The sequence below is a fragment of the Heterodontus francisci genome, chromosome 26, assembly GCF_036365525.1.
Source record: "Heterodontus francisci isolate sHetFra1 chromosome 26, sHetFra1.hap1, whole genome shotgun sequence".
NCBI lineage: Eukaryota > Metazoa > Chordata > Chondrichthyes > Heterodontiformes > Heterodontidae > Heterodontus > Heterodontus francisci.
The window spans coordinates 7803096-7827844 of NC_090396.1; the positions used below are offsets into that span (position 1 = coordinate 7803096).

The window sequence follows — 24749 nt, forward strand, 5'->3', positions numbered from 1 at the left end:
TGTTATGTGATTGCCTTTAAGACTGATGTTCCTTTAAGATCAGAGTATGCTAATGAGCCAAGTACCGGGACACAGTCATGTGATTCGGAGCCAACGTCACTCTACTACTGTAACATCAAGAGGCAAGCTCTGTAAATAGGTAGCTCTGCACTGTGTATAATAGAACATTAGAACATTACAGCGCAGTACAGGCCCTTTGGCCCTCGATGTTGCGCCGACCTGTGAAACCATCTGACCTACACTATTCCATTTTCATCCATATGTCTATCCAATGACCACTTAAATGCCCTTAAAGTTGGCGAGTCTACTACTGTTGCAGGCAGGGCGTTCCACGCCCCTACTACTCTCTGAGTAAAGAAACTACCTCTAACATCTGTCCTATATCTATCACCCCTCAACTTAAAGCTATGTCCCCTCGTGTTTGCCATCACCATCCGAGGAAAAAGACTCTCACTATCCACCCTATCTAACCCTCTGATCATCTTATATGTCTCTATTAAGTCACCTCTCCTCCTCCTTCTCTCCAACGAAAACAACCTCAAGTCCCTCAGCCTTTCCTCGTAAGACCTTCCCTCCATACCAGGCAACATCCTAGTAAATCTCCTCTGCACCCTTTCCAAAGCTTCCACATCCTTCCTATAATGCGGTGGCCAGAACTGCACGCAATACTCCAGGTGCGGTCTCACCAGAGTTTTGTACAGCTGCAGCATGACCTCGTGGCTCCGAAACTCGATCCCACTACTAATAAAAGCTAACACACCATATGCCTTCTTAACAGCCCTATTAACCTGGGTGGCAACTTTCAGGGATTTATGTACCTGGACACCAAGATCTCTCTGTTCATCTACACTACCAAGAATCTTCCCATTAGCCCAGTACTCTGCATCCCTGTTACTCCTTCCAAAGTAAATCACCTCACACTTTTCCGCATTAAACTCCATTTGCCATCTCTCAGCCCAGCTCTGCAGCCTATCTATGTCCCTCTGTACCCTACAACATCCTTCGGCACTATCCACAACTCCACCGACCTTCGTGTCATCCGCAAATTTACTAACCCACCCTTCTACACCCTCATCCAGGTCATTTATAAAAATGACAAACAGCAGTGGCCCCAAAACAGATCCTTGCAGTACACCACTAGTAACTAAACTCCAGGATGAACATTTGCCATCAACCACCACCCTCTGTCTTCTTTCAGCTAGCCAACTTCTGATGCAAAGCTCTAAATCACCTTCAACCCCATACTTCTGTATTTTCTGCAATAGCCTACCGTGGGGAACCTTATCAAACGCCTCACTGAAATCCATATACACCACATCCACTGCTTTACCCTCATCCACCTGTTTGGTCACCTTCTCGAAAAACTCAATAAGGTTTGTGAGGCACCACCTACCCTTCACAAAACCGTGCTGACTATCGCTAATGAACTTATTCTTTTCAAGATGATTATAAATCCCGTCTCTTATAACCTTTTCCAACATTTTACCCACAACCGAAGTAAGGCTCACAGGTCTATAATTACCAGGGCTGTCTCTACTCCCCTTCTTGAACAAGGGGACAACATTTGCTATCCTCCAGTCTTCCGGCACTATTCCTGTCGACAATGACGACATAAAGATCAAGGACAAAGGCTCTGCAATCTCCTCCCTGGCTTCCCAGAGAATCCTAGGAAAAATCCCATCTGGCCCAGGGGACTTATCTATTTTCACACTTTCCAAAATTGCTAACACCTCCTCCTTGTGAACCTCAATCCCATCTAGCCTAGTAGTCTGAATCTCAGTATTCTCCTCGACAACATTTTCTTTCTCTACTGTAAATACTGACGAAAAATATTCATTTAACGCTTCCCCTATCTCCTCTGATTCCACACACAACTAGTTAGCTGTTTAATAAATCTGTTTTGAGATCTTCAACCAGCTGAACTCCATGCATCTCATTTAAGTTACATCACACAACATGAAAAGCTTCTCTTTACATAGTGACAGCTGTAGTGAGAAGACAGAATCCAAGATTGAAGACCACAGGAAAACAGCTTGAAAAAGTCCTACATCTAAAAGAGAGAAAGTTAAAAGAAATACTGGCCCAAACAGGGTAAAGAAGAAAAAAAAAACTCACCTCAAGCTGTAGAAGACAGAGCTGAATGACCGGCTATGAATCAATCACTGTGTTCGGGTGAGTGCCATTGGTACAGGAACCCCAGGTAAAAATAAAGCTTCGAGGTGCTTGCAAAGTTGATTTTTTTTAAGGTGCAATTACAAAAAAACAGGGAAAACCTAATCCCTATCCCAGGCTGATCGATTTTTTCAAAGGCTCCCCAAGGCTGATCGAGGTCCATGCCATTACAGAAGGCGCCCAACAGCAAAACGCGCGGGAATCCTCCATTCACGCAGCTTTCATTCACTCAGCCAGAGTGTTTTTAAAAACTCATAAAACCACTCAAGTGTGAAGAATTATCTTTGAACGGCTGTATAAGCAAGCTCTAGCAGAAAAAGCACTTGAAATGCCTATTGCACAGCTGTATAAACAGACAGATTAGAGTGCTGGAAGCTAGGTAAACAAACAAGCTGCTTCTGTCAATCAAACCAGCCAGTCTAAAGAAGAGATTTTTTTTTAAAGGGAAGACAGTACAGAGTCATAAAGCAATTTATTAAAGCAAGGTTTTAAAGAAAAAGAACAGCAGAGAGATGGATACCAATCTTTCCAGCATAAATTGTAAGCCTTGGATATCCTATCCGAGTTCAAACTGTTCCAACAGAGAATGCAATTATGCTTTACAGACCAAGTAATTGCAGAATCAGAAAAACAGGCTGCAAAAATAATGATAGCAATTGGAAATGAGGGATTACACAGATTCAATACCTCAGGCATATCTGAAGAGGACCAGAAAGATCCCGCAAAGATATGGAAAGTGCTGGAAGACCAACTTCGGACTATGAGTGAATTTTAGAATTCACCACCTGAAATTGATGTCCTACAGGCAACAGCACAGGAATCAATAGACCATTTCATCAGTAGATGCCGCAGTAAGGGCAACGAATGCAAATTCTCAGAAGCTGAGCTGTCGGACCGAACAATGGAGCTGGTGATTGTAGCAACACCCATTGTAGCATATCAGAAAGACCTCTTGTGGTGAAAGAAAAGGTCACAGGATGTTGTGGGAGGCAAGGGTGGAGATTGCAAGGGCTCTGACCCTAATTTTTAATTCCTCTCTGGCCACAGGGGAGGTGCCAGAGGACTGGAGAACAGCTAATGTGGTCCCACTATTTAAGAAAGGTTGTAGAGATAAGCCAGGAACTACAGACCAGTGAGTCTCACGTCAGTGGTAGGGAAACTATTGGAGAAAATTCTGAAGGAGAGAATCTATCTCCACTTGGAGAGGCAAAATATGATTAGGAATAGTCAGCATGGCTTTGTCAGAGGGAGGTCATGCCTAACAAATTTGATTGAATTTTTTGAGCATGTGACCAAGTGTGTAGATGAGGGTAGTGCAGTTGATGTAGTTTACATGGATTTCAGCAAAGCCTTTGACAAGGTCCCACATGGGAGACTTATCAAGAAAGCAAATGCACATGGGATACAGGGTAACTTGATAAGGTGGATTCAAAATTGGCTTAGCTGTAGGAGACAGAGAGTGATAACAGGCAGCTGTTTTGGTGACTGGAAGCCAGTGTCCAGTGGCGTACCACAGGGATCTGTGCTGGGTCCCCTATTGTTTGTCATTTATATAAACGACATAGATGACTATGTGGGGGGTAGGATCAGTAAGTTCACGGATGACACAAAGATTGGCCGAGTGGTTAACAGTGAGGTTGAGTGTCTTAGGTTACAGGAAGATATAGATGGGATGGTCAAATGGGCAGAAAAGTGGCAGATGGAATTTAACCCTGAAAAGTGTGAGGTGATACACTTTGGAAGGAGTAATGTGACATGGAAGTATTCAATGAATAGCCTGACACTGGGAAGTTCCGAGGAACAAAGGGACCTTGGCGTGTTTGTCCATAGATCTCTGAAGGCAGAAGGGCAGGTTAATAGGGTGGTGAAAAAGGCATATGGGACACTTATTTTTATCAATCGAGGCATAGATTACAAAAGTAGGGAGGTCATGTTGGAGTTGTATAGAACTTTGGTAAGGCCACAGCTGGAGTACTGTGTGCAATTCTGGTCGCCACATTATAGGAAGGATGTGATTGCATTGGAGGGGGTGCAGAGGCGATTCACCAGGATGGTGCCTGGGATGGAACATTTAAGCTATGAAGAGAGGTTGGATAGGCTTGGGTTGTTTTCGCTGGAGCAGAGAAGACTGAGGGGTGACCTGATCGAGGTGTACAAGATTGAAGGGCATGGACAGGGTGGATAGGGAGCAGCTGTTCCCCTTAGTTGAAGGGTCAGTTACGAGGGGACACAAGTTTAAGGTGAGGGGCAGGAGGTTTAAGGGGGATTTGAGGAAGAACTTTTTTACCCAGAGGGTGGTGACTGTCTGGAATGCACTGCCTGGGAGGGTGGTAGAGGCAGGTTGCCTCACATCCTTTAAAAAGTACCTGGATGAGCACTTGGCACGTCATAACATTCAACGCTATGGGCCAAGTGCCGGCAAATGGGATGAGGTAGACAGGTCAGGTGTCTTTAATGCATCAGTGCAGACGCGATGGGCCGAAGGGCCTCTTCTGCACTGTATTATTCTGTGATTCTGTGATTCACAGCATTGGTGCACTACTGGAAGATTGCAGGAAATAGAGGGCATTATAGCTGGACAACAGCACCTCCAAGTACTAGGTGCAGCCAACAGTATCGGCACCATAACTAGGTCGAAAAGAGCAAGTATGCTGTGTGGTATGTCCCACTCATGGTGAAATTGCCCTGCATTTCGAGATCTGTGAAAGGCGTGCAGTGCAAAAGGACACTGGGCCCGCTTATGCAGGAATTCAATCTACAAAGACACAGCCAGAAGTCACAGAAGGACACAGACAAACAGACAGCTGGTGCAGCAACAGGGCAACAGCAGCAAGGAAAGTGCCAGAGGGCTGTATGAATGCAAGCTGATACATGAAGTCCGTAGTGAAACAGACCTGAGACAAGACCCAGAGAGAAGTAATTCTCAAACAAAAGATGAACAGGCATTCCACATTGTGAACCTGACACATCATGTTGATGAAGTCCAACATCTGGAAGCTTTTGCCACTATCAACATCACATGCCCAAAGAAAGCTGGCAAGCATACACTCAAGGTCAAGATGGACACTGGCGCTAGTGTAAATAATCTATCAGTCCGAATCCTTAAATACATGTACCGGAGTCGTTGGAAATCATTGATACAACTGACAGGTTATCTGCATACAACGGGTCACCCATTCCTTGCAGTGGCACATTAACAATCTGCAATGCAAATACAGTAAGGCAGCATGGAAACCACAAGCATTCTACCTAATAGATACGAGTGAACCAGCAGTGGCCGGACTACCAGCGTGTAAGGACCTCAACATCATAACTATCTACAAGAGCATTGCCATGAACCGGAACCTGCTCGCAAACTTCGACCAGAACTAAACAGTGCAGTCTGGAAACCCGGCAATAGCACAACTATATCGCGCATTCACTTCTGCTCTCCAGAGAACCGCCAGCACCACAACAAGCCAGAACGGACAGGTACCACCATGAGGCCAAGTGCTCTTCCCCCAACAAGGCCTCGACCTTGAACTTCAGGCCTTCCAATACAGAGAATAATGTTACGGCCAGGTGAGGAAGGGGGTTTCAGGCTCCCCTTTTGCCCCTTCTCTGGTTTGACCAGAACAGGGTGGTGATTTAACTTACCAACTCAGTGAGCACATGCTCCTGTTACTCTAATATATACTTACAAATGAACCAATCAGACAGGTTTTCTTGAGTTTAAACAAGAAAGATGTAAATTTATTAACTTTATTACTCTAAACCGGGTAAAATTTCTAAAATACGCAATGCAACCATGCTTACATTCATACGAGAGACACACACACACCCACAAATAGATACAGAGAGGAAACAGCAGAGTTAGGAGGTTGGAGTAGAGGCCTTAAAAATAGAATTTAAGTATGGAAGTGTAGTCCCAGTGTCCTTAGGTGAAATTGAAGTCTTGAAGTCCTTGCTGGGCCACGTGCACAATTCCAGCTTGCTTCTCTGGTTCTGGAAGGCCGAAGAGAGCCTTTATCCATCCTCCTTGTTGATGACTGTGAGGATTTGTAGATTTGAGATTTAGCTGCAGCTTTCCTGGGACTTTGTTGGAGAGGGAGAGAGGAGAGATGTTCCTTCCTTAGAGTTCAGTTACTGTCTTCTTTCTGAGGCACAATTCACAAAGTTACACAGGCAGTCATGTCATGTGACCACCACTTTGTTTGAAGCAGAAGAATAATCTTTGAAATTCAAAGTTGTTCAGAAATACTTGGTGGGGGGCGGCAGTTGGCTCTTTTAAAGTCAATGGGTGCCAATGGCTTTTGATGACCAACATTGATAAAACCATTCTAGGTAATTGACTCAAAGAGCTCTCCCATTGTTCTGGCTAGACTGGATAATCACCTTTGTCTCCCAGCTGGCCTTTGGCTTCTCATATGCAAATTGTGCATGGCCATCTTCAGCTGTTCTGTTCTGCTTTTTAAAAGTTATTTGTAATAATGGCCAGCAAAAAGTCTCAGGCAGATTTCCATATAATGAAATTAATATTTGGCATGTGGGTTTTCCATCACAAGGAGGAGAGGCAAAGGACATGCAATGTCCTGAGAGGCAGGGGAAGAATAAGTTACATAGAAACATAGAAAAATAGGAGCAGGAGTAGGCCATTCAGCTTCGCCATTCAATACGATCATGGCTGATCGTCCAAACTCAGTAACCTGTTCCCGCTTTCCCCCCGTAGCCCTTGATCTCTTTAGCCCTAAGAACTATATCTAACATTTTCTTGAATATATTTAATGATTTGGCCTCAACTACTTTCTGTGGTAGAGAATTCCATAGGTTCACCATTCTCTGGGTGAAAAAATCCCTCCTCATCTCAGTCCTAAATGGCTTAACCCTTATCCTTAGACTGTGACCCCTGGTCCTGGACTCCCCCGCCATCGGGAACATCCTTCCTGCATCTAGTCTGTCCAGTCCTGTTAGAATTTTGTAGGTTTCTATGAGATCCCCTCTTATTCTCCTAAACTCTAGCGAATACAAGTCTAATCGACCCAATCTCTCTTCATATGTCAGTCCTGCCATCCCAGGAATCAGTCTGATGAACCTTCGCTGCACTCCCTCCATAGCAAGAATATCCTTCCTCAGATAAGGAGACCAAAATTGCACACAATACGCCAGATGTGGTCTCACCAAGGCCTTGTATAATTGCAGCAAGACATCCTTGCTCCTGTACTCGAATCCTCTCGCTATGAAGGTCAACATACCATTTGCCTTCATAACTGCCTGCTGCACCTGCATGCTTACTTTCAGCGACTGGTGCACAAAGACACCCAGGTCTCGCTGCACCTCCCCCTTTCCCAATCTATCGCTGTTCAGATAATAATCTACCTTTCTGTTTTCGCTTCCAAAGTGGATAACCTCACATTTATGTTAAAGTTGAAGCATTGTCTGTTGGTTCTTCAACATGAGGTGCCGGAACTTTCCAAGAATGACAAGACCTCAGAAGTGGTCATCTTGAGAAAAGCAACAGAGTATATTAACAGGCTGAAGGCTGAGCAACAGAAACTGAATGCAGAGAGGGAGAAACTTCAGAAAGAACAGCAACAGGTGAGACACAAACTCTCTGAGCAAGAGTTGTCAAACCACCAAGATGATTATATGGACTTTTGAGCCTTTATATTTGTGAATTTCACAATCTCTATCCATGTGTAAATAATTTTGATGTTATCTAATGTTATGTGTTTTTACTATTAGGATACAAAACTTATCTTTGGAAAGAAGGGAGATGTGTGATGCCTTTAAGAGTGACGTCCCTTTAAGATCTTAGTATGCTAATGAGCCAAGTACCAGGACACAGTCATGTGACTCGGAGCCAAGGTCACTCTGCCACTGTAACACCAAGAGGCAAGTTCTGTAAATAAAAGCAAAACACTGCAGATGCTGTAAAAACAGAAAGTGCTGAAAAGACAAAAGGAGTATTTCCAGCACTTTCTAAGTTCTGTAAATAGCTCTGTACAGTATATAATAGTTATCTGTTTAATAAACCTGTTTTGAGATCTTCAACCAACTGATCTCCACACATCTCATTTATGTTGCATCAGACAACATAAAAAGCTTCTCATTACAAGCTCCAGTTTCCAGATTAAAGTTGGTGATATGTCTGTTGACATAAATATTTGCAGTCCAGGATTCATGATTAGGGTCATTGATCTGACCAAGGAAGTCTTCTGATAACTCTTCCGAAGGAGATTGTTCCACTTCGCTAATAACTCTATGCATGAAAGTTTTTTCTTTGGAACTTTTGAAAACAAAGCTTTTATTTCGGCACATCTTCTCGAATGGCCAATTTTCTTGCAGTGAAAGCATTCTGCTTTGTTTGGAGGACACTGTTGACACCTGTGAGTCTTTTTGGTGCCACTGTGCTGGCAGAGTTTAATGGTGTCTTGCATCTTATTTCTGGTGCTTCATAACATTCAAGGCTATGGGCCAAGTGCTGGCAAATGGGATTAGGTAGACAGGTCAGGTGTTTTAATGCATCGGTGCAGACTCGATGGGCCGAAGGGCCTCTTCTACACTGTATTAATCTGTGATTCTTTTACAGTCCTGAGCTTAAGGAACTGTACGGTCATTGGAGATTTCCTGACCCAACGTTTGTCTTCACCTCTAAGGACTGCTCTGATCTGCTTACGGACCTCGGCTTGTCTCACCAGCTGTATTGATTTTTCTAGGCTGAGGTCTTCTTTAGCCTGCAATAAATCTGAAAAGGAATCATCAGCAATACCCACTACAATGCAGTCTCCACTGCATCTGCATCTTCAACTAGCCTGCAAAGGTAATTAATTAAAGCATCAACAGATTCACCTTCTTTCTGGACTCTTCTGTTAAATCTAGCCCTTTCTAGGAATTTATTGCTCCTCAAGTTAAAGTACTTATCGAAGGCTTTTAAAACTTCATTAGATTTGTCGGATGTTTCATTAATGCCTTGTCTAGCAATAACATCGTCTGCTAGATGTTGCAAATGCTTCAGCCTTGTCTTTCGCACTGATGTGCTGGGCTCCCACATCTTTGAGGATGGGGATATTTGTGCAGCCGCCTCCTGCTGTCAGTTGTTTAAATTATCCACCACCATTCATGACCGGATGTGGCAGGACTGCAGAGCTTAGGTCTGATTCGTTGGTTGTGGGATCGCTTAGCTCTGTCTATCGCATGCTGCTTCCACTGTTTAGCATGTAGTAGTTCTGGGTTGTAGCTTCACCAGGTTGGCATATTATTTTTACATACGCCTGGTGCTGCTCCTGGCATCTCCATGCTCTCCTGTACTCCTCATTGAACCAGGGCTGGTTCCCCAGCTTGATGGTAATAGATATGGTGAAGGATGTGCTGGGTCATGAGGTTGAATAGCTCTGCTTCTGATGTTCCCACAGCTTAAAGCAGAAAAGTCCCTGATCCAGATGAGCTCCATCCTAACTTGCTGTGGGAACAATGGGTGAAATAGCGGAAGCTCTGGCCTCAATCTTCCAATCCTCCAGATGACTTGACAATTGTAGAATTTTACACGCCTGTTTATAAAAGGCGGAGAGGCATTAACCTGACAACAATAGACCAATCAGCCTAACGTCAGTGATGGGGAAACTTTTAAAGACAACAATCCGGGACAAATTTAATTGTCATTTGAAAACATTGGGGCTACTAAATGAAAGCCAGCAGAAATTTATTAAATACAAATTGTGTTTGATCAACATGATTGACTTCTTTGGAGAGGGTTGATGAGGGCAGTAATGTTTATGTGTTTGATGCAGTACTACATAATAGACTTGCTCACAAAATTGAAGTCAATAGGATTTTAGGGACAGTGGCAGTGTGGATATGAATTGGCTAAGGGACAGAAAGCAGAGAGTAGTGATGAACTTTAGTATACTGTGATGTTCCCCAGCTGTTACTGGCAGCACTGCACTTTTTAATTAATGATCTGGGCTTGGGTATAACTTTAAAGATTGCAAAAGACACAAAGTTTTGAAATGTAATAAAGTTTAAGGAGGATATTGATAGACTTCAAGAGGACATAAACAGATTGGTGGAATGGGCAAACACATGGTAAATGAAATTTAATGCAGAGAAGTGTGAAGTGAGACATTTTGAAAGGATGAATGAGGAGAGGCAATATAAACTAAAGGGCACAATTCTATAGGAGACAGGCCTGGCTACGTTGCCCCCACCCATGGACTAATATCCAGCTCATTGCCTGGGCTCTCAAATGAAGAATGGCCATTTGGGTAAGGGCAGCGAATACTGCAGAGCCCAGCAAGACTCTGCGCCTTCAGGAGGGGAGCAAAAAAAAAAACACGACTGAATACACCTTTGCTGTGCTTATTTCTGTTGTGTTATTGCTTTAAATACTACAGTGTTGCTTTAAGGGGTGTATCCTAAACGGCTGTCCAGCATCCAGACAGGGTATGATGCACGGACGGACCCATGCGACTGGCAGTCACTCACTGCAGGCACTCACTGTAAGCAGCTAGCGATGCAACCACTATGTTAGAACATTCCCAGGACTGCTGTGGATGTTCGTACCTTCAGTAAAAGAACTTACCTTATAGATTCACTGATTGTGTCTGTGTGAATCACATAACAAGTTCCATTTGATGAACTAAAGAACATGCTTACTAAATGATTTCAGCTGTGGCTCAGTTGGTACCTCTCTCACCTCAGAGTCAGAGGGTTGTGGCCTCAAGTCCCAATCCAAAAACTTGAACACAAACATCCAGGTTGACACTCCCAGTGCAGTACTGGAAGGTGCTGCACTGGCAGAGGTGCTGTCTTTCAGATGCGATGTTAAACCAAATGGATGTAAAAGATCCCATCTTTCAAAGAAGAGCATCAGAGTTCTTCTGGCCAATGTTTATTCCTCAATTAACATCAAAAAAACAGATTGACTGGTCATTATCTCATAACTGTTTGTGGGAGATTGCTGTGCACAAATTGCCTGTCATGTTTCCTACATTATAACAGAGAATACAGATATTATACATTGTCTGTAAAGTGCTTTGGTTCATTCTGAGGCCATGAAAGGCACCTTTAACCTCTGCACTCACCTTCACCCTCTGCCACTTCAAGGGTTCCTGCTGTGGGTCAATAGTTTTTGGTTTTTTATGTATTTTGTGGACGCTTAGAAGGACTGCATAAGATGTTACACGGAACTGATGCAAGTAGTAATCATGCCTGTAGGAGGAACGGAGGTGCCATCAGGATTCATAGAGAAATGCTAGTCATCTCAAACATACTGCCATGCCAAAAGCTCAGGCAAACCTTTGTGTTACTTGAAGCCTGAGGTTTGGCTGGAATTTCACCCTCCCTACAAGTAGGGGGCATTTCCAACCCATTCTCAACCCAGCCCACTTATATAACATCAATAAGTGTCCCACCTTCATCAGGGATAGGGTGGCCAGTTCTGGTTGGACATACTCCTGGAAGTGTCATCACATGACCTCATGTGATCCAATCACACACTCCTGCCATTGGTCACCTGACACATCCATCCTCATGGAGTCCCGCCTGATTCTTGACTTTCAGTCAAATGGTATTTTCTCCCCACCATGTCTGATATTATTACGACTAATCAGCAAAACTTTCAAAGAAAAAATAAAAAAAACACAATTATTTTTAATCTCCAATGATTTTCCTCCCAGAGTTAATCACAGTTTTAGAAATTAATACATAATAATTAATTAATAAGATAAAAATAAAACATATGGGATCTTGGGCTTCATAAATAAATGCATTGAGTACAAAAGCAGGAAAGTTATGCTGAACCTTTATAAAGCTCTGGTTAGGCCACAACTGGAGTATTGTGTTCAGTTCTGGTCACCATACTTTAGGGCCCTTGAGAGGGTACAGAGCAGATTAACCAGAGTGATTCCAGGGATGGCAGATTTTAGCTACAAGGTTAGGTTGGAGAAGGTTGTTTTCCTTGGAGCAACGGAGATTTGATCAAATTGTACAAGATTATGACATTTTTAGATAAAGTAGACAAAGAAAAGATAATCCCATTAGCTAACGGTACAAGGACTAGGGGACACAGATTTGAAGTTTTAGGAAAGATATACAGAGGGAAATATGAACAAAGAACAGTACAGCACAGGAACAGGCCATTCGGCCCTCCAAGCCTGCACCGATCATGATACTTGTCTAAACTAAAACCTTCTGCACTTCCAGGGACCGTATCCCTCTATTCCCATCCTATTCATGTATTTGTCAAGATGCCTCTTAAACGTCGCTATCGTACCTGCTTCCACCACCTCCCCCGGCAGCAAGTTCCAGGCACTCACCACCCTCTGTGTAAAAAACTTGCCTCGCACATCCCCTCCAAGCTTTGCCCCTCGCACCTTAAACCTATGGCCCCTCGTAACTGACTCTTCCACCCTGGGAAAAAGCTTCTGACTATCCACTCTATCCATGCCACTCATAACTTTGTAAACCTCTATCAGGTCACCCCTCCACATCCGTCATTACAGTGAAAACAATCCGAGTTTATCCAACCTCTCCTCATTGCTAATACCCTCCAGACCAGGCAACATCCTGGTAAACCTCTTCTGTACCCTCTCCAAAGTCTCCACATCCTTCTGGTAGTGTGGCGACCAGAATTGTACGCAATATTCCAATTGTGGCCGAACTAAGGTTCTGTACAGCTGCAGCATGACTTGCCAATTTTTATACTCTATGCCCCGACCGATGAAGGCAAGCATGCCGTATGCCTTCTTGATTACCTTATCCACCTGCGTTGTCACTTTCAGTGATCTGTGGACCTGTATGCCCAGATCTCTCTGCCTGTGTCGTCCGCAAACTTACTAATCAGACCAGCTACATTTTCTTCCAAATCATTTATATATACGACAAACAGCAAAGGTGCCAGCACTGATCCCTGCGGAACACCACTAGTAACAGCCTTCGATTCAGAAAAGCACCCTTCCACTGCTACCCTCTGTCTTCTATGACCGAGCCAGCTCTGTATCCATCTTGCCAGCTCACCTCTGATCCCGTGTGACTTCGCCTATTGTAGCAGTCTGCCATGAGGGACCTTGTCAAAGCCTTTACTGAAGTCCATGTAGACAACATCCACTGCCCTTCCATCAATCATCTTCATCACTTCCTCAATAAACTCGATCAAGTTAGTGAGACACGACCTCCTCTTCACAAAACCATGCTGCCTCTCACTAATAAGTTCTTAGCTCCTAATAGGCTCCTAAGACAGCACCTTCCAAACCAGCGACCTCTACCACCTCGAAGGACAAGAGCAGCAGATGCATGGGAACATCACCACCTGCAAGTTCCCATTCAAGTCACACGCCATCCTGACTTGGAACTATATCGCTGTTCCTTCACTGTCGCTGGGTCAAAATCCTGGAACTCCCTTCCTATCAGCACTGTGGGTATACCTACCCCACATGGACTGCAGCAGTTCAAGAATGCAGCTCACCACCACCTTCTCAAGGACAATTAGGGATGAGCAATAAATGCTGGCTTGGACAGCGACGCCCACATCCCATGAATGAATTTTTTAAAAGTCCATTTGTTTCCAAATGGGGGTAAATCCTGTCCCAAAGAACCCTCTCCAATAATTTCCCTACCACTGACGTAAGGCTCACCGGCCTATAATTTCCTGGATTATCCTCGCCACCCTTCTTAAACAAAGGAACAACATTGGCTATTCTCCAGTCCTCTGGGACCTCACCTGTAGCCAATGAGGATACAAAGATTTCTGTCAAGGCCCCAGCAATTTCTTCCCTTGCCTCCCTCAGTATTTTGGGGTAGATCCCATCAGGTCCTGGGGATTTATCTACCTTAATGCTTTTCAAGACGCCCAACACCTCCTCCTTTTTGATAACGAAATGTCCCAGACTATCTACACTCCCTTCCCTAGACTCATCATCCACCAAGTCCTTCTCTTTGGTGAATACTGATGCAAAGTACTCATTTAGTACCTCGCCCATTTCCTCTGGCTCCACACATAGATCCTCTGTCCTTGAGTGGGCCAACCCTTTCCCTGGTTACCCTCTTGCTCTTTATATACGTATAAAAAGCCTTGGGATTCTCCTTAATCCTGAAGAAGAACTTTTTTACGCAGCGAGTGGTAATTACCTGGAACTGTCTGCTCATTAGGGAGGTGGAAGCAGAGACGATGAATGATTTCCAAAGGAAAATGGATGGGCACGCAAAGGAAATAAATGTGCACGGCTCCCAATATCAAGTGAGACTGATTGGATTGCTTTACAGAGCTTTCGGTGCCATAGTGCCTGTATGACTCTATCATTTATTTCCTGCAAACTCTAGAGGATTGGCAACCACACTCAGGGAGAGTCCTGGTGAAAGAGGCAGGGGCTTTCATAAACAGAGCTGCTACAGGCCTCAGGTACTTGCTCCAGGGCTGCTCAATTCCCTAACCCTCTGGGCTGTGCATTTAACAGACAGACTGGGGCAGACTTTCTAAATTTTAACACACCTGTCACTTTGGCCACTATAGCAACCAGTATTGCCAGGGCACAAATGGCAGAAACTAAATCAATCGATATTTTACAAAACTCTTCATTCGCACCTAATTTTCAATATTGGGAGAAGTATATTCTATAGTTCCTGTAACTTTTGGTGGGAAATTCCAGAAAGATCTGTGCTTGAGCAACCAGCAGAGCAGCTCCCTGACTGATTTCTCACTGCAGCCTGCTCGAGCTAGGCCTGGGAGGCTGTGTTGCTTCACCAGATCAGCCTGGGGGTGTTTGATGGAACAGTGTAGAGGGAGCTTTACTCTGTATCTAACCCCGTACTGTACCTGTCCTCAGAGTGTTTGATGGGGGACAGTGTAGAGGGAGCTTTACTCTGTATCTAACCCTGTGCTGTACCTGTCCTGGGAGTGTTTGATGGGGACAGTGTAGAGGGAGCTTTACTCTGTATCTAACCCCATGCTGTACCTGTCCTGGGAGTGTTTGATGGGGGACAGTGTAGAGGGAGCCTTACTCTGTATCTAACCCCGTGCTGTACCTGTCCTGGGAGTGTTTGATGGGGACAGTGTAGAGGGAGATTTACTCTGTATCTAACCCCGTTTTTTTTTTTTCTTTTTTACTCTGTATCTAACTTCGTGCTGTACCTGTCCTGGGAGTGTTTGATGGGGACAGTGTAGAGGGAGATTTACTCTGTATCTAATCCCGTTTTATTTTTATTTTTTTATTTTTTACTCTGTATCTAACCCATGCTGTGCCTGTCCTGGGAGTGCTTGATGGGGACAGTGTAGAGGGAGATTTACTCTGTATCTAACCCATTTTTTTTTTACTCTGTATCTAACCCCGTGCTGTACCTGTCCTCGGAGTGTTTGATGGGACAGTGTAGTTTAGTTTAGTTGAGTTTAGTGATACAGCACTGAAACAGGTACTGCGCTGTAATGTTCTATGGTCTATGAAACAGGCCCTTCGGCCCACTGAGTCTGTGCCAACCATCAACCACCCATTTATACTAATCCTACACTAATTCCATATTCCTATCACATCCCCACCTGTCCCTATATTTCCCTACCACCTACCTATACTGGGGGCAATTTATAATGGCCAATTAACCTATCAACCAGCAAGTCTTTGGCATGTGGGAGGAAACCGGAGCACCCGGAGGAAAACCACGCAGACACAAGGAGAACTTGCAAACTCCACACAGGCAGTACCCAGAATTGAACCCGGGTCGCTGGAGCTGTGATGTTGCGGTGCTAACCACTGCACCACTGTGCTTTACTCTGTATCTAACCCCGTGCTGTACCTGTCCTGGGAGTGTTTGATGGGGACAGTGGAGAGGGAGCTTTACTCTGTATCTAACCCCCGTGCTGTACCTGTCCTGGGAGTGTTTGATGGGGACAGTGTAGAGGGAGCTTTACTCTGTATCTAACCCCGTGCTGTACCTGTCCTGGGAGTGTTTGATGGGGACAGTGGAGAGGGAGCTTTACTCTGTATCTAACCCCATGCTGTACCTGTCCTGGGAGTGTTTGATGGGGACAGTGTAGAGGGAGCTTTACTCTGTATCTAACCCCATGCTGTACCTGTCCTGGGAGTGTTTGATGGGGACAGTGTAGAGGGAGCTTTACTCTGTATCTAACCCCGTTTTTTTTTTTTTTCTTTTTTTTTCTTAGGGAGCTTTACTCTGTATCTAACCCTGTTTTTTTCAATTAAAAACAGGTAAATAAAAGAAAACTCAAATTAAAATGTCACTTTCAGCATCGATTGATGCACTCCAGCTCCTACAGTCCCCACCAGTCACGCAAGGCGTCAAGCGAACAGGTGGACACCGCATGCTCCTTCTGCAGGGACACCCAGGCATGAATGTAACCTTGGAAGAGGGGCAGGCAATCAGACAGACAGATCCCCCGAAAGCCCGCAGCCTGGACCTGTGAATTGCCACCTTGGCCAGGCCCAGGAGCAGCCCAATGAGAAGAAAGTAAAAGAACCTTTAGGGATGAGTGGCCATAATATGACAGAATTTTACATTATGGTTGAAAGTGAGGTAGTTCAAACTGAAACCAGGGCATTAAATTTGAATAAAGGCATTTATGATGGTATGAGGGGCAAATTGGCTGTGGTGGATTGGGAAAATACATTAAAACGTATGACAGTACATAGGCAATGGATAGTCTTTAAAGAATTATTACATAGTTTACAGCAACTGTACATTCCTTCAAGGCACAAAAACCCCAAAGGTAAAGGCAGTGAACTGTGGATAACAAAGGAACAGCAGAAGGGACATGTTGTTTGATACGATCCGCCAGTCTTTGGGATGTACGGCCTACATACCTAGCATCACACTGGCATTGAACTTCATACATCATATTACTCACTTGTGTGATAGGCAGGACAGGCCTTGGGCCTGTTCATAAGTTTGCACAATATACAGAGAGAAATGATGTGATCAGGGTAGCCATTGTCACGCAGGATGTCTTTGATTCACCCTATTTCAGCATCAAGCTTGCATGGTGAACAAATGGCTCGGGCCCTATTTACGAGGTAGCTGATAAAGCCAATCTTATAGTGTGTGGAACTGTAAGAATCCCAACACGTGTATTGACCAGTGAAGGTAGGTTTGCGGCAGACCCTGGTAGAGAACCCCTTAATGGCAAGCAAAGATTGCCCCTCTTTGGCAGCAGGACGATGACCGCCCTGCGCCACAAGAGGGGCATCTCCCAGTCGCCAGGCTTTCCCCAGGACCCATGCGTAATCGCCCCCTAGGATGTCCCAGAATACCCTGAGGAACTCCGCGGTCAGCCCATCCAGCCCTGGATGTTTGCCCCTTAAGAACTGATGGTTGGCGTCGGTCAGCTCCGCCAACGTTAGTGGAGCCTCCAATCCTTCGGCGCCCTCCGGGCTGACCTTCGGCAGGTCCTCCCACAAACTCTCCTCGCTGTACGGATCTGGAGTGAACAATGTGCTGTAATAGGTAGGAACTAACAGGCCCATTCCCTCTGGATCAGTGATGGAGGATCCGTCATTGGCCAGCAGCTCAATGAGCTGCTTACTGAACCCCTGCCATTATTCTAACGAGTGAAGAAGGGTGAGGTGTGGTCCACATTTTCTAGGATCTGGATCCGCGACCTCACTTACATGCCTCGGGACCCTACGAGCTGCAGGTCCCTCAGCGTGCCCTTCTTTTTGTATGCCTGCCACAGGGCCAGGTCCACGACGGCCTGACCAAGATGGGACTCCAGGTCGAGCATCTCCCTGTTCAGGCGCCTGATCTCGGCCTCTCTCCTTTTGATCAACTCCTTCGCGTGCTCCTGACAGAAGACACGGATGTCAGTCTTGCCCACATCTCACCACAGCCTCAAGGAGGTGAAGCCCCCCGCTTCCTTCTCCAATCAGCCCAGAATCAATGGATTAAGTCCTGGAATTGCTTGTCCTCCAGCAGCCGGTTGTTAAAGTGCCAGTACGTAGACCCTGTCCGCCCTCATGCGGAGCGGAGTGAACTCCGCCCTCACCAGGTGCTGGTCCAAGCACAGCACCAGTCGCATGGAGGCCGCCAAAACACAGGAGACATATGCCTGCAAAATGTAGAGGCAGTCCAGCTGGAGTCGGGATGGAGATTCCGCCAGACGTCCACCAAGTCGAGGGAGGTGATCAGTTCCCACAACTTCTCCACTGACGCTAGGCCATGCTGGAGACCGGAGCGATCCCCCACCTCGAGGGTACAGTTAAAAATCTCCCACGAGGATGATGCACTCGCCACTATTGATGGAGCTCAAGAGAGTGAACACTTCTTACAAGAAGCGCGCTTGCAACGCGCCAGGCCTGGGCACATACACGTTCCCAAAGTGGAGCGGCACGCTACTCAGGCGAACGGCGAGGTGGAGCAAATGGCCTGGCACAAGCTCCTTGACCCCCAAGATCTCCGGCTGAAAGGTCGGGGCCAACAAGATAGCCACCCCACTAGAAATAGGGGTGAGGTGACTCATGTAGACCCCACCCTGCCACTCCAGGAACCAGGTGGCTTCGTCTGCCGGAACGGTGTGGGTTTCCTGCAGAAGGCTCACCGCGAATCTCCCTTCCTTGAGGACTGAGAGATTATGAAATCTGCGGTGAGACCCCCTGCTGCCTTTGGCTATGGTTATCTTCATGTCAAAAGTACACTTCACTGTGAGGAAGGAGTGGAAGTGATCCTCGTCTTCGACTCCCCAGAAACTCATTGAGGAACACTTTAAACCGGCACCTCACAACCTGTTTCATATTCACATCCTTCCTGCCCTTCTTGAGGGCGGCACAGACAGACCGGGTTATCAGCACCAGATTCAACCACCGCCCCAAGGCCAGCTAAACTTTATTGCGGCAACCCCTGTAGGCCGCAAGGAAGTCCCGGAGTTCTGCAATGGGGATGAGAGGAGGCTCGGAATGGAAGTATGAGGGAGTCGACTGCCTCACTGCTGACGGATTCAACATCGTCTTCTATGCCCTGCACCAAGTCCCCATCGTCCTCCAGGTTGTCACTGCTAGCGGCCGACACACCCATCACACACTGTCACGAGGTCCCACCTCTGTCACGATCTCGCCCCCAGGATCGGTGGCGGAGGAGTCCTTCCTGGGCTCTTCCAAGGAATGTGGGCCCATGGGCACCAATAGTTCAGAACCCATCCCTGCCTCCGTCCCCAGGCTAGTCAGCAGCCCAGTGGAGACAGTTGTTCCCGACTCCGGAAATCCAGCTGGAGCCAGGACTGGAGCCGGAGAGTGGAGGCCATCTCCTGCCCCGCCAGCGCCCACAGGCCCAGCAGGCGGGGGACTATTTGCATTAGTAAATGGGTTGGGTACAGCCCGGGTGGCAGCAACAGGCAGCTGGCACGGCTGACCCTCCCAACTCCAGCCCCCACCCAGGACATCTGACTCAGCAGCAGATGGAATGTTGTCTCCTGGGCGTCCACAGACCGCCCCCCACCCTCACAGGCGGGTCTCCTCCCACCTCCGCGAGAGTTACCAAACTAACAGGAGATTCTCCCCCCATTGAGGGACAGAGGCTTCCCTCCAGAGTTCGAGGCCCTGATGGTGCTGGTGGCGGGGGGAGCCTGAGGACCCGCGCCAGGCGATGGACCCTGTAATTCAGAGTCCTCTTCAGAGGAGGGGCGCTTCCTCCTCTTATTCTAGGAGGGGTGCCGAGGCTCAGAGTCATCCATCACACCAAAGGTCTCTGCTTCTATCTCCACACCCTCCTGCCAGATTCCTTTGGCCTGAGCTCAGCTGCGGGGGCAGCTGGTGTCCCCAGGATCAGGCCTAGGGCTAAGTTCAGGCTTGGGTTGTTCCTCCCTGTCCAGGGTACATGCTTTCTGATGTTTCATCTTGTGCCACACCTTCCTTCCGCCCGGATGGGTCCCCCCTCCCTGCCAGAGGCCGTGAAAACCATGGTCTCCGGAACCACCTGAGCGGTGGCTGTTGCAGGTATAGGGGGAGTAGGGAGAGGAGCTGTGTCGCCACCCTGGGCTGCTGAGGTGGAGTTGGCAGTCAGGAGGTTGGGGCAAGTCTTACAAATATGTCCACCCCCTTGCAGGTGTGGCACGCGCCCCGTCCGAGGTCCAGAAAACATGAAAGGCTGTCCCCAGAACTCCACGCTGAAATGGCCCTCCATGACCTCCTCCCACACCAGCTGCACAAATAGCTGGTGGCGGAACGAACAGACGTGTCAGAGACTGTCCTTCTGAAGAGCGAGCAGGACTGTGGTGATCCCTGACCTCACCTCCCCCAGATGGTGCAGGTGGGGGAGGAGGAGCTCACTGGGAATGAAGGGCGGGATGTTGGATAGTAGAATCCACTGCCCACTGGCCCCTCTGAGGATCCATTGGCAGGAACGTCCCACCCACAGTGGGCCCCTTGCTCAGGGCCAGGGACATGGCCCACTTGGCCTTCAGCAAAAATACAGCCTTGCCATACATTTTTGAGGCTGCAACAATGGCCGAAAGGGCGACAACCTTGGTCATTGCCTTTATGCAAGCTTCAATTGTCATATTTGGATGTGCATAACTCTTCACCCCATGCTTTGTTAAAGGCCTGAAGAATGATAGGGCCATAGGAGTGGTTACAGAAGGTCTGCAGTAAAGGAAACCTCCACCACCAGAGAGGACAGAAGAAACCGTGGGGCAGAATAGCCTCACCCACTGTTGATAGAAAAAATTAAAGATGCATAAATATTATAATAATTTGGTGACATAAATACTTGGAAGATTATGGCAAGTGGGGGAGAGGCTGAGGGAGAGGAAGGCCAGGATGATTCAGTCTTCACAGCTTTAATAATAGCGCAATCTTTTCGCCAGTCTTCCAGTTAGTGGGGGAGGGGAGGATGTCTTCACCTAAGGCAGTTGAAGCTGCCCAGGCACACGCCTCTTGTGATGTTCTGACAGAAATAAGCTGTCCCAGGCCAGGTAGTTGGGATGGGATGGGAAGGGAGCTCCTAGTTGAAACAAGCAGTCGCATCCTGGGTCTTCAGGCCTTTCTTCCTCCCCCACCCCCACATCAATCAATAAAAATGACTCCAATGCTACAACCTCACAAAAGATCTTCCTTCAGTGATAAAATAAGTGGAAAACCTTCCTGTCAGTCTCAGTCTCAGTTTCTCCATCTCTGCAGCAATTGCACAGCCTCCAGTACACAGCCCACAGTCAGCTGAACCTCGTTGTTGCTCATTGGTGCTGAGCAGCTCCAATCAGGCAGAATCAAATTGCGTGCTGTACCTGTCCTGGGAGTGTTTGCTGGGACAATGTAGAGGGAGCTTTACTCTGTATCTAACCCCATTTTCTTTTGTAGAGGGAGCTTTACTCTATTTCCAACCCCGTTTTTTTTTTCTCTTTTTTTCTTTTTTTCTCTCCATCTCTTCCTGCCTCTGTATCCATTCTACTCCAATCTCTCCCTCTTCCTGTCAGATGGTGTTGCAGGTAGTGAGAGATAGAGAGACAGGAAGAGTGAGGGTGACACAGATAGATGGACATTTACTCTGTATCTAACCCTGTGCCATCCTTGCCCTGGAAATGTTTGATGAGGAGAGTGTAGAGGGAGCTTTACTCTGTATCTAACCCCGTGCTATACCTGTCCTGGGAGTGTTTGATGGGGACAGTGTAGAGGGAGGTATACTCTGTATCTAACCCCATTTTTTTTCTTTTTTTTCTTTTGTGGAGGAAAGGCCTGAGTTTGCTCAGTCCTGTCCCCTGGTGGCTTGTCTGAGATTTACAAATTGCCACAGGGAGTGGGGAACACAGGAAAAACTGACCAAATGCACTGGGTTAGACACTGACCACTTGCCTCACCACCCTCAGTAAAAATCCATCCTAACTATTGGGATGAAGGCTTCCCCTCTCTGTTGGTAACAGAGCACTATCGCCAGTTAATTTGAAACAATCACAACTTGAGTTTCAGCAAACAGGTCCCAGAGGTGGGAAATGGAAATATTCCACATTACTATAGTAGGATTCAACAGGGACATGTTGTTGGGACAGTGTAGAGGGAGCTTTACTCTGTATCTAACCCCCGTGCTGTACCTGTCCTGGGAGTGTTTGATGGGGACAGTGTAGAGGGTGCTTTACTCTGTATCTAACCCCCGTGCTGTACCTGTCCTGGGGAGTGTTTGATGGGGACAGTGTAGAGGGAGCTTTACTCTGTATCTAACCCCGTGCTGTACCTGTCCTGGGAGTGTTTGATGGGGACAGTGTAGAGGGAGCTTTACTCTGTATCTAACCCCCGTGCTGTACCTGTCCTGGAGAGTGTTTGATGGGGACAGTGTAGAGGGAGCTTTACTCTGTATCTAACCCCGTGCTGTACCTGTCCTGGGGAGTGTTTGATGAACATTGGGTGCAGTAAGCTGGAATGTGCCCCGTTCGTAAGCAGTGGTTTGGTTTTTAACTTTTTAATGTTAAGGAGCTAGTTGAATTTGCTCTTACTTGAGTTTTTTCTTCTCCCGCTCCTTGGCCTCTTCACGTGTGCTTCTCCAGCCTTGACATGTCACGCTGTCCTGCCTGATTATATGGGGCTGTTGATTGATGGACTCTGGGTCCTCACTTGACCACCTGCTAGGCAGTGGTGGAAGCACCTGTTTCAGATTTTGTGAAGGTAGCATGAGCCAAATGTGAGCTCTTGATAAGGAACCTCTCATCTCCAGTCCTTAAACACAGAACTAATGGATCAATTATCCTAGTGACAGTCCAGTCATTACTCCTTCACCTCTTTCATATAAGAGGGAATTGGATAAACATTTCACCAAGAAAGTTATTAATGGCTAGGGGTGATGCAGCAATGAAACTGAATTCAAGTAAAGTGTGGACCTAGCAGCAGAAGAGGCCTTTTTCCTGGCTGAACTTTTGCGGAGGAGCCCCTTAACCCATTCATGCTCCTCCTGGTATTCCCCCAGTCTCCTTACCCCTTGGCTTATCTTATTTCAAACATTTGGTGTCTTGTGGGAGAAACGCACCAACTTCCAACGTGCTCAGAACATGCGTCTAAGCTCATCAGCCTCAGGCCTTACTTGTATGAATGGGCATGCTGCAATGACTATTCAGGTTGGTCCTGAGGGGAGTGGAGGGGAGCTGGTGGTCTATTCTGAAGAACAAATTGGGGAGAAGGGTGCAGGTTCTGCCCCACTTGCTGATTAATGTAGCATGAGGTCCTACAGCCAGTGCTAGGACCCCAATTTGCACACACAGACAGACTGACAAGCTGCCTGTTTCCAATTACACAGCCAATGCAGTGCTGGGATCAAAGAGGCTTGGGGGGGGGGGGGGGGGGGGGGGGGTTGGGGGGTCAAAACCTGAAATTGGTCACCACAACTCCATTTTTAATCCAAAACAAGTGAAACAAGGTTGGATTTTTGACTCTTTAACTTCAACCAATACTCTAGCCCGTGACTTAAATTGCACCAAGCCCTGTTTCCCTATTACCCCTTTTTTAATCTCTCTGTATCTAACCCTGTGCTGTACCTGTCCTGCGAGTGTTTGATGGGACAGTGTAGAGGGAGCTTTACTCTGTATCTAACCCCATTTTTTTTTTCTTTTCTTTCTTTTTTTAAGGTGGCCTTGATACCCCAGGCCCCTTCCCTATTCCCGATGTGCTCGCTGACCTACAGTACTCCAGGTCAAGCAATGTTTTGATTTTAAAATTCTCATCCTTCTTTTCAAATCCCTCCCTGTCCTATCTCTGTAACCTCCTCCAGCCCCACAACCCTCCGAGATATCTGCTGTCATCCAATTGTGGCCTCTTCAGCATCCCCAATTTTAATCACTTCACCATTCATGGATGTGCATTCAGCTGAGATCCAAAGCTCTGTAATTCCCTCCCTATACCTCTCTTAACTCCCTTTCCTCCTTTAAGAAAGTCCTTGAAGCTCCCTCTTTAACCAAGCTTTTATTCACCTGCCCTAATATCTCCCTATCTGGCTGTTTCAAATTTTGTTTGATAATGCTCCTTTGAAGACCCTTGGGACATTTTACTAATTAAATGTGCTATATAAATGCTGAAAATTACTGTTTAGGGACTGACCCTTGACCTTAGCTGGAGGTCAAAAGCTAGCTGATGGCCACAGAATTTCAGTGAACCCTGGTAGTGAAGGCAACAAAAGCCTGTGTCGTCTGTGAGCCCCAGGATATTTCATTGTCAATAAGGTTCTTCATTCTGAGAGCAGACAGGTTAAAGCTACTTCACCTCTTTGGAAAATTGAGTTTCATGTCTCTGCTCAACCAAGGAGAACATTTGATATTCAGGTACTACTGCCGACTCTGGCAGCAATTCTTCCTCCTCACTCATCTTCGAAAGCTGCAAGAAAAGATCATAATTATTACCCTCAATATAGTAAATTATTCAGGCACAACACTGGGTTCGATACAGAGTAAAGCTCCCTCTACACAGTCCCATCAAACACTCCCAGGGCAGGTACAGCATGGGGTTAGATACACACTCCCCCGCCAGCAGAGTGGAGCGCATCCGCTGTCCGGGCGGCCAGCTCCAGGGACGGAGCAACGGGTAGAGGAGTAGCGCGGAGGGGTTTCCTGTACGGGCTGCTCCTGCACACGCTCCACTTCCTCGCCCTCGTCAGCTGGCCAGACACGCCATGGCGGTCCGTGCTGCCATCTGGTGGTG

General features: G+C 46.7%; 1 protein-coding gene across 1 annotated transcript in view; it reads right to left on the reverse strand.

The window, feature by feature from the left end:
* LOC137384523 (protein HEATR9-like) overlaps window positions 1-24749 on the reverse strand; it is a 218387-nt gene that overhangs the window by 176418 nt on the left and 17220 nt on the right. The window contains exons 2-4 of the mRNA XM_068058661.1: window positions 24315-24425; window positions 22562-22710; window positions 11232-11358 (exon numbers count right to left, since the gene is read on the reverse strand). Of these exons, the coding sequence (XP_067914762.1) occupies window positions 11232-11358; window positions 22562-22710; window positions 24315-24416 (378 nt within the window). The 5' untranslated portion in view covers window positions 24417-24425. The remainder of the gene's footprint in view (window positions 1-11231; window positions 11359-22561; window positions 22711-24314; window positions 24426-24749) is intronic.